Consider the following 13,989-nt stretch of genomic DNA (forward strand, 5'->3'; position numbering starts at 1 on the left):
AAAATTAGGCGACAGGCCCATACAAGAGCTGGTATAAAGCAAGCTGAAGGTGAGACAAGGTAAGATTAATCTAATAGCACTAGCCAGGTTCATCTCATATGTAGAAATGAAAGGGGTAATAAAGAGTGAAGCAAAAAATAGAAATGACGAAACAGACCAAGACAAGTTGATATATGGCTATTTGTGTTTGGTTTTACTGAAATAGCTGTACTCAAGTGCACTGTTGAGCTTGATATATGATCAACCACTTGTAAAATATCTTATGACAAAAAAAAAAAAAAAAAAAAAACCACTTGTAAAATATCCTTCATGATAATTTGAAGGAAAGTTCTACGATCGTTAAGTGTTAAGAAACTTTATACTACAAGTATAATATTTAGATTAAGACGACATCAGAAGTTATTTAAGCTGTGTCAAAAAGTCTATAAGATAGAAAATAACAAATGTATCAGATCACAATGAAAATGAAGGCCTAAAAGTTTACACAAAGCTAAAGATTCTGTTGGTTATACATTATCATTAACCATTCATTTGTTTTAAATCGTGTCTGGGTGTTGAGAGTAGGGCTTATCAGGATCATATTCGGATCATATTGTATACTAACAGAGAGTTCCAATGTTTTGTTGTTGAGCTGTCGGTAAAAAAGCATTAAACTTCAAATTGTTGCCTAATACCCATAATAATACTTTTTTCTGAACTGCATAAATGATGTGTTTAATGACATATTCTATGACAAAATGATCATAGTTTACATAGAGTAGAGGATGAAATGCAACTGAAGTGTAAGGCTCAGTAAATAGGCACTGAGAAGACATGGCTATTCTGAAATCAGTGCAGGGATGGGGAAATTCTGAGGGTATACAATATGAGAAGTAATGGTTCACCATTGCTCCTTAAACCCTGGATTTAACACCACAAACCTTCACTCAGTCACTCAGACCAAATTTTACTCATTTTCTTCTTCCAAGACAACTCTCAACAGATCGCCTACCAAAACCCACAAGTCAAAACACAACAACGCTAAAGAAAATATGGTGATGCTACCTTATTCCACATATAAAAACATAAAAATCATAGACCAAAATCCTAAAGCAGTCTACCTAGCTTCTCTACAGGAAGAGTCTAAAGAGGATTCCACATATTTATGTGGAGTTCTAAATCTTTAAACATGGCAATCAACCAGTCACCCAAATTAAACCATGTCATTTCGCTAACCTGGTAGCCTCCCCAGCAAAATGACTACTACTCATTTTAAAATCATGAAAGCATACAACTATAGAAGAAATCAAAATTAACATCCAGATCACAAACGAGACCAAAACAGAAGCCTACTGTATAATATACTAAAGCTACCATTAAATTGGGCAAGTTAACACATTATAAATTTCCTTCGTAAGTTATGTTCTGTTGATAATTCCTTATATAACCAAAGCTAGTACAAAATTTTCATCAGAAGATACTCTTAGTTTTTAGTCAGTTTTTGGTCCACTGATTTCATTCTAGTTAAAACTTTTATTATTTGATTAACAATTGGTTGCATTATTCCAAACTAGTAGCGCGCAGCACCAATAAAACGCTACATTATTCCAAACAAAAAGCAGCACATTCATCGTACAGTGTGATCTCCATCCAACTAAGGAAAAGCCTCAATAACAGATAACACAGACTGAATGTTCTTGATTGTGTGCCTTGTGAATCCGGCCTCACGCAGAACATATGTCCATTCCTCTGCAGTCCTTTCCTTGCCCTTGTCAGTTTGTGCCAACATCACCATATCTAGCACCAGCCCCCCATCCTTGAGCTCGTCTCCTCCTTTTTCTTCAATCACAGCCTCCACAATAATCACTTTCCCAGCACTGCCATATTCAGATATAGCTTCTCTGCAGTTCTTCAGGATTTGAATGCACTCATCATCGTTCCAGTCGTGCAAGATCCACTACATACATTTTATTTATGCACAATTAGTATGTCCTGTTTGCTTAAAAGACATTTGAAATTAATTGCTGACTAATGTTACTCAAGTGTAGTGACCTTGAGGAAAGCAGCATTGGCTTTAGGGACACTGGTAAACATGTCTCCTCCAACATGTTCCATGCCTTCACATTCTGGTGCAGCAGCCACCACACGAGGAAGATCAAAGTTGATTCCACGAATCCATGGACAAGCTTTGATGAGGATGCGAAGTGCTGTCCCATCGCCACCTCCAACATTTACCACGGAACTCAAGCCATCAAATATCTCAGGACATCCTTCAAGTACTGCAGGAATTGTTCTCCTAGTATCACTAGCCATTGCTTCATCAAGTAGCTTGGCATCGTCAGGATTTTCAGCTCCATGCTGCCATATGTCCATGCCATGAGCACGAACAAATGCTGACGTTTTGTCATCCAGCACGCGGGAACTAAGGTAATGCCATGGAGCAATAATAGCAGAGCTGCTCTGAAACAATAACATGCTAGCCAAGCTCTCATTTCCATCTTTAGTCAGTAGGCGAGACAACGCAGTTTGAGCGTACCCCATGGACCCTTGCTTTGTGATCTTCTCCTGAAATATGCCTCGGTTCATCAAAAACCTCATGATCCGGAAAAGGGCTGTTGATGAGCAATTCAGAGCTGAAGATAGCTGGGAAAGTGTCATCGGATCCCCATGATTTTCGAGAATATCAGGTATTCCAAGCTCAACTGCACACTTGGCTGCAGCCATTTCGGTAAAACCAAAAAGAATTCTCCATATCTTGACTTGTGCTTGGGCTATTTCATCATCTACATATGCTGCCTCACTTTTTTCTACTCCTTCCATTCTTTTTCACTAGTGAATGAGGCCAGTGACAATTAACTTTGTTTTTGTATTTCTTCAGCTTCACCTCAGCTTCATTTATATACTAGTAGAAACACATAATGAATTGCATGATTAGCCATTTAGCTGCTGCTGTTAATGTTTTCAACATATTACCATAGCCCAATTATGTGGAATCATCGGATTTATTTATTTATAAATAACAAAAGTATTAGATGTCTGCTAATTATTTTATAATTAAACCTTGTAGAAATGTTTTTTTTATTTCTAAAGCATTTACATTTGAGTGTCTCACTTTTCTCCTAAATACCACTCCCAATTTATCTGTCTTTGATTTTTTACGATCAAATTTACCAAACTTTGACTTTTCATAGTCAAATAAAAGTAAATAATTTCTTTATAAAAATTAGATAACCCAAACGGGTTTATGCTACCCAAGAAAAGACAAAAGTAGAACCAGACCACGACATCCATTCCAAACAGAATAAAAGCAAAAAGCATCTACCGTTAAGATATGTTTTAAGGAAAAGCCACGATAACAGATGATACAGCCTCAATATTCTTGATTGTGTGGCTGCTGAAGCCGGCCTCGCTCAGAACATAACCCCATTCCTCTGCAGTCCTTTCTTTGCCCATGTTAGTATGTGTCAACATCACCATGTCTAGCATCAGCCCCACATCCTTAAGCTTGTCTCCACCTCTCACATCAATTACAGCATCTACAATTATCACTTTTCCAGCTTCCCCGTATTCTGAGATAGCTTGTTTACAGTTTTTCAGAATTTGGATGCACTTCTCATCGTCCCAGTCGTGCAATACCCACTACATTTAACAAGAATAAGCCTGTGTTGTTAGCTTTCGCAGAATCTAAGATTTAACGTTGAACTTTCCGCATTGATACATTAATTTCGATTTATGTGATATTGAATTGAGTGTAAGCAGGGTCGACCCTTAGTTAAGGTTAACATGGCAAACGTCTAATGCACCATTATCTCATCCTACCATCCTACTTATATATTTACATGCATTTGAATTGATTGTTTTGTTAATTTTAAAGAAATATTTTTGATTATGTCATTATTTATTAACCAGAATTTATGTAAAAAAAATTCTTTACCATTTTGTCAATTAGAGATTTCCAAAATTCGCCTAAGGTGTAAGTAACTTTTCTTATGATTTATAAGTCAATGCTATCTCGCATAAGAACTCGATTTAGCTGCTATTGGGTCTAGTATGATGGTCCGCTTAAACCGTCCAAAAAAAAGAGCAGAAGAAGAAGAAAGTGTAGTAACCTTGAGGAAAGCAACATTGGCTTTAGGGACGCTGATAAACATGTCTCCACCAACATGCTCAACACCTTCGCATTCTGGCACGAGCGACAGCACATGAGGAAGATCAAAGTTGATCCCATGGATCCACGGACAAGTTTTGATGAGTATCCGGAGTGCTGTTCCATCACCACCTCCAACATCCACCACGGAGCTCAGACCCGTAAACACCTCAGGACAGCCTCTGAGTACAGCAGGAACCGTTCGCCTAGTATCACAAGCCATTGCCTCATCAAAGAACTTGTTATGGTCTTGATTATCCGCGCAATACTTCCATGTGTCCTTGCCATGAGCATATGCAAATGCTGATTTATTGTTATCAAGCACACACGCACTTAAGAAATGCCATGGAGTTATGATAACAGGGCTGTTTTGAAACAGCAACAGAGGAGCCAGGCTATCGTTTCCATCTTTCGTCAGTAAGCAAGAAAGCGGAGATTGCACGTACCCCGTAGACCCTTCCTTTGTGACCGTCTCCTTGAATATACCTCGGTTTATCAGGAACCTCATAACACGGAAAAGAGCTGTAGATGAACAAGACAGACGTGTAGAGAGCTGGGAAAGTGTCATGGGATCTCCTTGATTTTCGAGGATATCGGGGATTCCAAGCTCAACAGCACACTTGGCTACAGCCATTTCAGCAAAACCAAACACAAATCTCCATATATCGACTTGTGCTTGGGCTATTTCGTCACATTCATTTGGTACTTCACCGTTTGTTATTTCTGCCATTTTCCTGTATTAAGTGAAGCAGCCTAGTGAAAATGAATTATGTCTTAAAAATTAAAATACTTCAGTTTTAGCTCACTTATATAGCATATTAAAAAGCATAAGGTTAGAGGTGACTTGGTCAATCTGATTGTCATAAGGCATCACATCATAAATATAATTAAATGAAGGAAGGTTTATAATAATTTGATATTTGATAACATAAAAAGGACATCACATCAATTTCAACATCTCATGATATATATAAATCAGAACGTATATTAATATATTTAATCAACAAGGATCATACAATATTTTGATCCAAGCCAACAATTTGGTTTCTTGTATCTGGAATCTCTCAGCTGTGGGTGCTACTAGTACTATGAATGATTCGTTACAAAATGAATGTCCAGACAAAACATATCAGATGAAAAATTCAATGTCCTGGCAAAATATATATCAGATAAAAAAAAATATATGTTAAGAATCAACAACAAGAACAGAATATCATCTTACTCACAATCTCACATGCCGATTATAATGGTTCTCATAATGCATATATTGTGCAAGCACAAAATTCTTTTACTCCCAGTTTTCTGGATTGACATTTAATTGCAGAAAATATTGCAGGAATGAAGCAAAGACTATATCGACTCTACTCAAGAACAATGTCCATCCTCAGAGGCATTTCCCAGCAAGTCAAACATTTTGTCAAATTTCTACATCTGGGGTACTTTAAATTCTTTCCTGTGTTGCTGGCAATATGATAGTTGTTGTGTCGTATAAGATCCATCATCATTCTGAACTGGACGCAAATATTGAAATTGGCTTTATCAAACAGTTGGATTTTCGTTACTGTATTATCTGCTCTATAATTCATGATCCAATTTTTTAGAAGTGCTACACAATCCAACATAATGTAGTAAAAAGTATAACTGAGCTTCCGCGCTTCCTAAACAGGCATAGGATAATACTAAAAGCGTTAATGTCTATAGTGGAGTACATCCAACAGAAGTTGTTAGTGTACTAGCTCAAAAAAGATGAAGGCCAAGTTAAAGGGAAAGAGTTTTGTACCTGATGCATCATTACCAAAGTGTAACCATGCAAGAGAGAATTAACTAGTCTGTTACTCTGTCACCAGGAATGCTGCTTCACCGGGTGCTGCAGAAGTGATGTAAATGCAACTGAGCCGCGACTAACTGATCTATCAAGAGCAACAGTTGTTCATGAGTTCATTTCAGATAAGCATCTGGAATCTTCTCATTATCCTGCATAATTAAATAACACAGCTCTGTTTTTTGTGCCGAGTGCCCGAGACCATCAAAGCTTCAACATACAACCTGGATCGAAGCTAGGTTTTCCAATTGTCATTATGTATGGCAGATCAGTGATGACATGTAATTAATGCATTTATGACATACAAAGTGGAAATTTTTATATCTGGATGCCGCAGTAATGTGGTGATTTGTTCACTCTGAACTTGAGCCGTCAGCATTCCCTTAATCATAATAATCTCCCAAAAGAGGGTACAACATATAAAGTTAGCAATACATGCACATTTCTATTAAACTGAACAAATTAGATAAATGATGACTTAACAATATACTCGTAAACGTTATCCTATTCCTTAATTAGACTGACAAGAAAATACTATTAGAACGAGCTAAATATGATACACCCCATATCCCTAATTTGTCAAAGACATGTACAAGATCCGAGGTACCATTCAATTCTCCATGCACCACTTCCACAAGTCAGTTTAGCTTGTCCCTGCAAGCTCGATTCCGCAGTATTGATGACTATTAATCACGTTCAGGGGCATCCCCAGAGATTCTTCTGGCACTTAAATTTCCAGCATACGACCATAGCTTCTCCAAGTCCGGCAATGGTATCTCTGCCTTACGGTTTGGCATACCTTTGATACCATTATTTTGTATCGGCGCATGTACTCTACTGGGGCTACTAGTGATAGGAGGGGATGAACAGAACGTTGGAGTTGCAAAAGGAGAAGTGTAAGGCGTGTGCCGAATTGAAAATGGACTAGGTAACATCCGCTTTTGAATGGGTTTACTACCCAAACTCCCCTGATTGAAAAAGGACATTAATTCTGCAGTGGAACATCGCTTGGCAGCGTCATCAACGTAAAGGACATCATCAATTCTTGCCATTATGTTAAAAGCCAAGCTCTCCATTACCCTTGAGTAGCTTTCAAGGATTGACTGCCCTACGTCCTGCAAATAGGTAAAGAAAGGGTATATTTAACAGGCAAGGCAATTAATGTTAATTTTTCTACAAGTAACACTTAAAAGTTTCTCCAACTGAGGGCTACCCCGAGTAGGGTATACAGTGTACTGATGCAAATAAGTAAATCCTCTGTAAAAGAGTCGCAGTTAATCATGAGTACCTAGACAATACTCACACGGACACTAACATTTCATTCTGAACACTTTATTAAAAAATTGCCTAAGCCGACATCTGGACATGTGTGCTCATGTCGGACACTTTTAGGCAACTCAAGAATCAGATATGGTGCTAATTAGAGTAGGACTTAGTTTCAAAAAGTAACAGAATTCTACAGATATCTGACATCTACATGAGTCATTCCTGTTTGTTGATCATCAATAAGGGTCTTTGAACTTCACCTTGTTGTACTGAATTTTGTTCATGTCCAAAGCAGTTTGTGGAAGACCAGGATAGCGCATTTTCAGGATGTGCAACAAGCTCTCTGCCCGTTGAGCTAAGACGTGATTCTTTCCAGCATCATTAACAAGGCCCTTTACCTTGCCACTCCATGATGAATGCTTAGATTTTATATAATTAGAGTGTTTTCTCTGATATTTTAACTTCCATACATGCACAGCGGCCTCTATTCTGTTTGCTACTTCCAGAGCTTGGTGCTCTGACGACAGATCTAAGCAATCAAGAAGACATTCTGGAGACAACTGGTCAGCAGTTATGTAGCGATAGACTGTATCACCTAAACATGCTTTTCCATTCTGTAATTGCATGCACATGGACTTGTCAGTTATATAATAACAGATATAATGCTGCACATGAGACTTGGTGTTTTCCGGTTATACTACACCCGATTTAGCAAAAAACTGACACTCAAATGAGGTAGCAATGAGTAGTAATAACTACTTATATATTATATTCACAGATACACTAACTCAGATTGTTCTTAAGAATCTCAACATTAGGCCCTCTCGTAAACAAGCTTCGTAGGCCTAATTTCTAATAAGCGCCAAGGAAATTTTAATTTGATAGACCAAACAATTAGTTTCATGTTCAGTGGACACTGTTCTATTTGTTGGTCGCTTATTCCAGATTTTCCAGGCAGCTATTACCACATTTACTAGCACTAGTTCGACACTACATGATGATGGTGATGATCATGATGGATGGGGGGAAGATGAAGACCATACTCCTAATGATGATGAGGATGTGAAGATGACTATGGTGTACCTCCCGATCCATCCTCGAAGAATACTCAAGAGGGAGATGAAGATTTACATGACTTCATGGTTAATTGGTCTATTTCGCTCATCTATTATGTTTTTATTTGCTTAGGGATGCTTGACTTTTGGTATTTGAACTTATTGTCTCTTTCTTTTTATTTGAAATATGAAATGATGTATTTTTATCTATATTATATAATCTTTATAGAATAATATATATTTATTTATTTATGTATATCACGACTTGTCAACTTACTTCGACTAGTCGGGTGACTTGTCAACTAGTCGATTCCAAGGCATCTGGGCGCCGAGGCTCGACTTTGGCGACTTAATAAGCATGATTTACATGACATTATTTTCTTAATACTAGCTACATAAATGGACATGTCTATCTACAGCATTTTGTTTTTTATACAGATTGTGTTGAATGGAATGTGAATAAAAGCATCCTAGTATCGTTTTATGTAATTTTTAAGCTCAAAATTAGGTTATATAAATTACACGTGTATTCCATGAGAAGTGATGCTGTGAACTTCAGTTAATTAAGGCTACCATATTCGATACTTAGAGAGTTGGAATTCCTTCGCTCAACTATTTTTATGATGGCCTACTCAAAAAAATTGATGCATAATACCCGAAAACTTAGAGTTGGACTATACTTCTGCATTAAAATGCATATATAATATACCAAAAGTTCTTAGCCACACCTTGGGTAACGTGTCCAGATAAGCGCTGGGGATATCCATTTCAGCAAGCACATTACTGTTAATTGCTAGTGCTGCCTTCAGTATCTGGTTGGTGCAGTCCCTGCACTGCTGCAGCTTCTTCCTAGCATCCTCCGTCAACCCATTTGGTGGAACCTTAGGACAAGGTAGCCACCACTTCTCTTCCTGCCTAACTGACGGCCTCCCACTTGAAAAAGCAGATGGATAGGTATCACAATCATCTCCAGCCACACCACGTTCAACATACCAAAATTCCAAATCGTGAAAGCCATCAAGAACGGTGATTAACATAGCATCAAGCTTCTTTAGGGCAGGAAGATTAACATACAAATCTGACCGCGGCTGTGTTGCCATCACTTCGTAAGTTCCTCCTCCAGGGAACTGTTGAATAGATGGAACCAGCTCGACAATTGAATCACTGACACATAGTAAACATTCCATTTCCCTGCACCACATCGCCTTCTTTTGTGCAGCCAAAGGCTCCAATCTCCACAATTCTCCGAATACAGTAGCTAAATGATCAAAATCCAAAGATAAAATTCCATTACTACATCACAAACCAAAAAAAGAGACAAAACAGGTAAATGTGCACAAACCAGAGAGATTCGTAATGGCATTTGAAATCGCAAGTGCCGTACTGACACCTTTACCCCCTCCAGACATATCTTCTCCAAGAAGAAGTTTGGCGAATCTTTCCTTCATCATCTCAACTTCTACAAGTTCCAAATAGATTAATACATCAAACTACCGCGACGTAGACACACATTTTACATTTAGGTACTTCAAAATTACTACTATATACCCTTCTCAGAAACATACTACTTAATAAACACATAGAAAGCTACCTACTAAATTAAGAGTAGGGTTATTTATGACAACAAGATTGCTAATTAAATGACTAGATCTTCTTGCTCAATCTCCACTACTAACTAACTAACTATATCTCGTACAAACAGTTACAAATATATATACATTACACTAAATGAGTGATCTTTAGCATTTATACAGAAGAAAACAAACAAAATTAACAGTCTATTTTCATTTTTCACATATGATTGATTAAATTAATTATACCAATATTTATTCTAATAATTTAATTTATTTTTCGTTACCTGACAAATTAGCTTCTGGCTTCTCCGTTTTGTCCTCCCAAACCACCACATCTTGACCTCCGACGACCGGAAACATCACCGGCGCCGGAAAACCAGCATTTCCGGTGAAAGCACGGCGAGCGAGCGGCGACGAAGCCATGGAGCTGGAAGCGGCTTCCGCATTGAAGCGACAGCCAGAGAAGCTACTAGAACTCTCCGACTCGCTGACGTCAGCGCTCAAGCTGTAACTCCCGCCACGATCGTCACTCTGTTGGTCGGAACATTCTTCCGACGAAATAGTCGGCATTGATAATAGAGTAATAAGCTGAGAGTAGATAGTAAATGTTATATGCACATTGTGATTGAAAGCAGTCTACTGTATGTATTCTTAGTTTTAGGAAAGGCCGAAAGGGCATCAGTATAATTTTTCACTTACTCTTTTCGTCTAAAAACGGGTGGGTTAATTAGATACTCCTACATTATATTCTTAATATTTTTTCTGTTTCAAAATAAATGTTCAATTTAAAAAAAAAATCAAAATATTCGTTGTGCACTTCAATTTTCAATCTAAATTTATATTTCAAAATCGACTTTACCTCACATATTATTTTTTTATATCTTCAAAACCAACATTATGTTCTATTAATAGCGAGAGTATTTCGTTGTTTGTATTTTTTTGTTTACGACAAATGAAAAAAAGTGAAGGAAAGATAGACGGCGTTAAGAGGATGGTTAGACTTTCGTTTAACGACAAATTATGTCGCCACGTGACACGACATGGTATTTTTTTGGTTGCTTGTTCCAAATTCTATGTGGTCCCTGCTTTTGCAGACGTGGACAAAACTATGATGATGATGATTTGGATGTCATCTTAACACTAGTAAGAGTCTTTGAGTGGAGTGTATGTGTGCTGATCGGAAGATGATGAATCACACGTGTGTAGTGTGGGACCGTTTGAGTTAACTTAAAAAAAGTGACTTTTTACTTAAGCTAAAGAAATGAAGTAGAAGTGAGAAGTAAATAAGTTAATAAAGTGTTTGGAAAAGAAGTAGAAGCTGTGAGAGAGAAGATAGCATTCGCAGCTTCTTAAAAATGCTTCTGCTTATTTACACAAATGGGTCAGAAGTAGAAGCCAGAAGCAGCTTCTGCTTCTATGACACAAACAGGCCCATAATTTCTATTAATTTCTATATTTATAAATAATTTCTATTTACAAATATAAATTATTTGTAAATGGATTTTAATAATTTATATTTACTTCAAAAAATATAATTAATAATTTATATTATGATACTCCATCGGTCCAATTTTAGTTGTCATTTTGACTTATTGCACGTAGTTTAAGGTGATTAAAAAATATATTTCCATTTATTATTTTTAAAATTTTCTATTTCTGAATTAAAGTCTATAGTTTATATTTTCATTCACAAAAAAATTGAAAATAATGAACGGAAGTATGTTTTTTAATCATTTTAAACTACGTGCAAAAAGTCAAAACAACATCTTAGAAGGGACAGAGAGAGTGTTCACATGCCTCACATTAAACCAAAATTATGCTGCGTGACAGAATAAAACTAAAATTATCCTACTGTCTCCAAAAAACTAAAAGTATCCTAAGGTCTCCAAAACTTAAAAAGGTACTGTACTCAAAATATACAATTGTAAAAATATGTGTGTGTATATTATATGTATTACGAATTTGAATATAATTATATGCAAACATAAATATTTCATTTACATTAAGTAAAATATAATTATATCCATCAAAATATAAATTTTATTCTAATATTATAAATTGTTTTTTGATGTTAAATTTATATATAGTACTCCCTCCGTCTCAATTTATAGGTCCATTTTGGAATAAACACGCATATTAAGAAAAAAATTGGTTAGATAGAATCCTATCTCATGTATCATTAATTATTGCATTGATAAGTGAGAATATAGTTGAGTTTCAAAAAAATCACAATAAATATAAGGATTTAGTGCATTGAGAAATGAGAATAATGTTGAGTTTCAACAAAGTCACAATTAATATGTAGATAAATTTGTATCGAAAAAAAAGAGGGACAAGTATTTTGGGACAATTTTTTTTTTCCAAAATGGACCTATAAATACGGAGGGAGTAACAGCTAAACCTATTTTATTTCGGGGGATGCATCTTGGCTTGTCTTTTGATGCTTTGAGAATGTGCAGGACGTGAAGATTTCTTTGTAAACTGTGATTCTAGTGGTGAGGAAAATTGAAGATGCATCCTTCCCCATGTTTGGAAGTGAGGGCATTCCACATTTCCACGTTCCATGGGATCAAGATTCAAGAGAACGAGTAGTACATTTTCAATTTTTCTGAAAATTGAAAATGTACTGCTCAATCAGTCAGTCTATTTTTCTGAAAATTTCCTTAAAAGCAAAACTTTGTTTACATAATTAAAATTTAATATTTAATAACTTTTTAGTTGATAAAAGTTTGTACGATGATTTTTTTTAAAAAAACTTATTAAATTTAGTTTTTACTGTACTATATTCAAAATTTAGTTTGTACCATAAAACAAGGAGACTCTGCCTGTTCATGACTGTTGGATAATTGAATGGCTAATCAAACTTGACAAAATGATGGAGTTGTAACTTGTAATAATTGGGCAAGGTGTAATTTACGGAGTAGTCCTACTTAGCAGTATTGCGTGTGACAGTGAACAACTAGGCAGGGTGTAGCTTAAGAAGATGGCGATGAAAATGAGGCGACCAGAAGATTTAAGGACAAGCACGGGAGATTTTGTGTTGGACTCCAATTGGTGAAAGCAAAGAATCCACACGGCTTTACCATCCCAGTTTTGTGTCAAGTCTAGCGCTGTATCTATATTCGCAATATTCGACGTAACATCAATATTGAAGATACATGTGACTTGAGTCATTGCAATGTACAGACTCATCAACTGCAAAATTCGCCCTCAAATCGTCCTCCTGCTCGCTTAAAGCGGGAATGACAGGGAATGACAGGGAATGATAGCTTACTCATATCTCATATCGAACATCCTTAAACAACAAAATCTTTTTTTTTCCCATTTATCCTGAAAGTCAATTATATTATTGTTGCTGCATCCAAGTCACTACCATCTTTTCACTATGGTTTTTCTGTCAAATTTCTTTCGCAACCAGAGCAATGGTTAAAGATGCAGAAAAGAAAGACGAGCTTCTTGATGGAATTAGTTTCAGTCAGTGGCGGATCCAGAATTTTACCAAAGGGGGGCTTCACTAATATTTAAAAAAAAAATTAAAAAAATTTAAATATCTCAAATACATAATATTCCCTAATTATTTTTATACAATATCACGAGAAGGTAATTCTTGATCTCTGTTGACATTATAAATATGCATGTCTAATTGATTGCGAATCATGAGAAGCTCCTTCACATTTTTAAGCAAGTGCAAAGCTTGAATCCCCCTGGTCAAGAGCAACAGACTAGCGCAGTAGCCAGTAGTGAAGTCCGAAGAGGTACAGAGCGGGCACAATCTGTTTAAATTCACAAGCAGCAGCAAGGGGAAGTGTATTACGCTAGGTTTTTTGTTTGAAGAGTGGGTTGGACTAATCATATAAAGGAATGGGCTGAAATTTGTTGGGTGGGCTGACTTGTAAAACCTAAAAATTTTCAACTAATATATGAATTTACTATGGGCTCAGGGGTGGGCTTAAGCCAGCCCCCTTTTGTATCCGCCTCTGGTTTCAGTTATGAGATGCAGTCATCTAATATTTACAACCCGTGTTCTACATTCATCACTGATCAGGCGAAAAACAGAATTGTGAGTTTTAAATGTTCAAGTAATATAATAATTCTTCATGGCTTGCCAGAAGTTCTAAATAGCATCTCCTTACAGAAAAAACCAAA

General features: G+C 36.5%; 3 protein-coding genes across 3 annotated transcripts; all 3 read right to left on the reverse strand.

Annotated features, from left to right (window-relative positions):
• Positions 1-1,492: 1,492 nt before the first annotated feature.
• LOC108215408 (acetylserotonin O-methyltransferase) lies at positions 1,493-2,906 on the reverse strand. The gene is made up of 2 exons (XM_017387912.2): positions 2,032-2,906; positions 1,493-1,936 (listed from the first exon to the last, which is right to left on the reverse strand). Exons 1-2 carry the CDS (start codon positions 2,797-2,799, stop codon positions 1,634-1,636), a joined length of 1,071 nt encoding a protein of 356 aa, XP_017243401.1. The 5' UTR covers positions 2,800-2,906; the 3' UTR covers positions 1,493-1,633.
• Positions 2,907-3,176: 270 nt separating this feature from the next.
• On the reverse strand, positions 3,177-4,906 carry LOC108204664 (acetylserotonin O-methyltransferase-like). The gene is made up of 2 exons (XM_017374218.2): positions 4,089-4,906; positions 3,177-3,618 (listed from the first exon to the last, which is right to left on the reverse strand). Exons 1-2 carry the CDS (start codon positions 4,854-4,856, stop codon positions 3,316-3,318), a joined length of 1,071 nt encoding a protein of 356 aa, XP_017229707.1. The 5' UTR covers positions 4,857-4,906; the 3' UTR covers positions 3,177-3,315.
• A 1,344-nt stretch (positions 4,907-6,250) lies between these two features.
• LOC108204658 (rop guanine nucleotide exchange factor 1) lies at positions 6,251-10,531 on the reverse strand. The gene is made up of 5 exons (XM_017374205.2): positions 10,128-10,531; positions 9,612-9,728; positions 8,998-9,527; positions 7,475-7,828; positions 6,251-7,063 (listed from the first exon to the last, which is right to left on the reverse strand). The coding sequence occupies exons 1-5, from the start codon at positions 10,411-10,413 to the stop codon at positions 6,635-6,637; spliced, it is 1,716 nt and encodes a 571-aa protein (XP_017229694.1). The 5' UTR covers positions 10,414-10,531; the 3' UTR covers positions 6,251-6,634.
• Between the last annotated feature and the right edge of the window lie 3,458 nt (positions 10,532-13,989).

The sequence above is a fragment of the Daucus carota genome, chromosome 1 (genome assembly GCF_001625215.2).
Source record: "Daucus carota subsp. sativus chromosome 1, DH1 v3.0, whole genome shotgun sequence".
Classification (NCBI taxonomy): domain Eukaryota; kingdom Viridiplantae; phylum Streptophyta; class Magnoliopsida; order Apiales; family Apiaceae; genus Daucus; species Daucus carota.

Bases quoted from the DNA above. Each gene is read 5' to 3' on its own strand.
- LOC108215408 (XM_017387912.2), bottom strand. From the start codon at position 2,799: ATGGAAGGAGTAGAAAAAAGTGAGGCAGCATATGTAGATGATGAAATA. The intron at 1,937-2,031 runs GTCACTACACTT...AAATGTATGTAG, and splicing joins CCAATGCTGCTTTCCTCAAG to TGGATCTTGCACGACTGGAA.
- LOC108204658 (XM_017374205.2), bottom strand. From the start codon at position 10,413: ATGCCGACTATTTCGTCGGAAGAATGTTCCGACCAACAGAGTGACGAT. The intron at 9,729-10,127 runs GTAACGAAAAAT...TGGAACTTGTAG, and splicing joins GCCAGAAGCTAATTTGTCAG to AAGTTGAGATGATGAAGGAA. The intron at 7,829-8,997 runs GTGTGGCTAAGA...ATGCAATTACAG, and splicing joins ATCTGGACACGTTACCCAAG to AATGGAAAAGCATGTTTAGG.
- LOC108204664 (XM_017374218.2), bottom strand. From the start codon at position 4,856: ATGGCAGAAATAACAAACGGTGAAGTACCAAATGAATGTGACGAAATA. The intron at 3,619-4,088 runs GTTACTACACTT...TGTTAAATGTAG, and splicing joins CCAATGTTGCTTTCCTCAAG to TGGGTATTGCACGACTGGGA.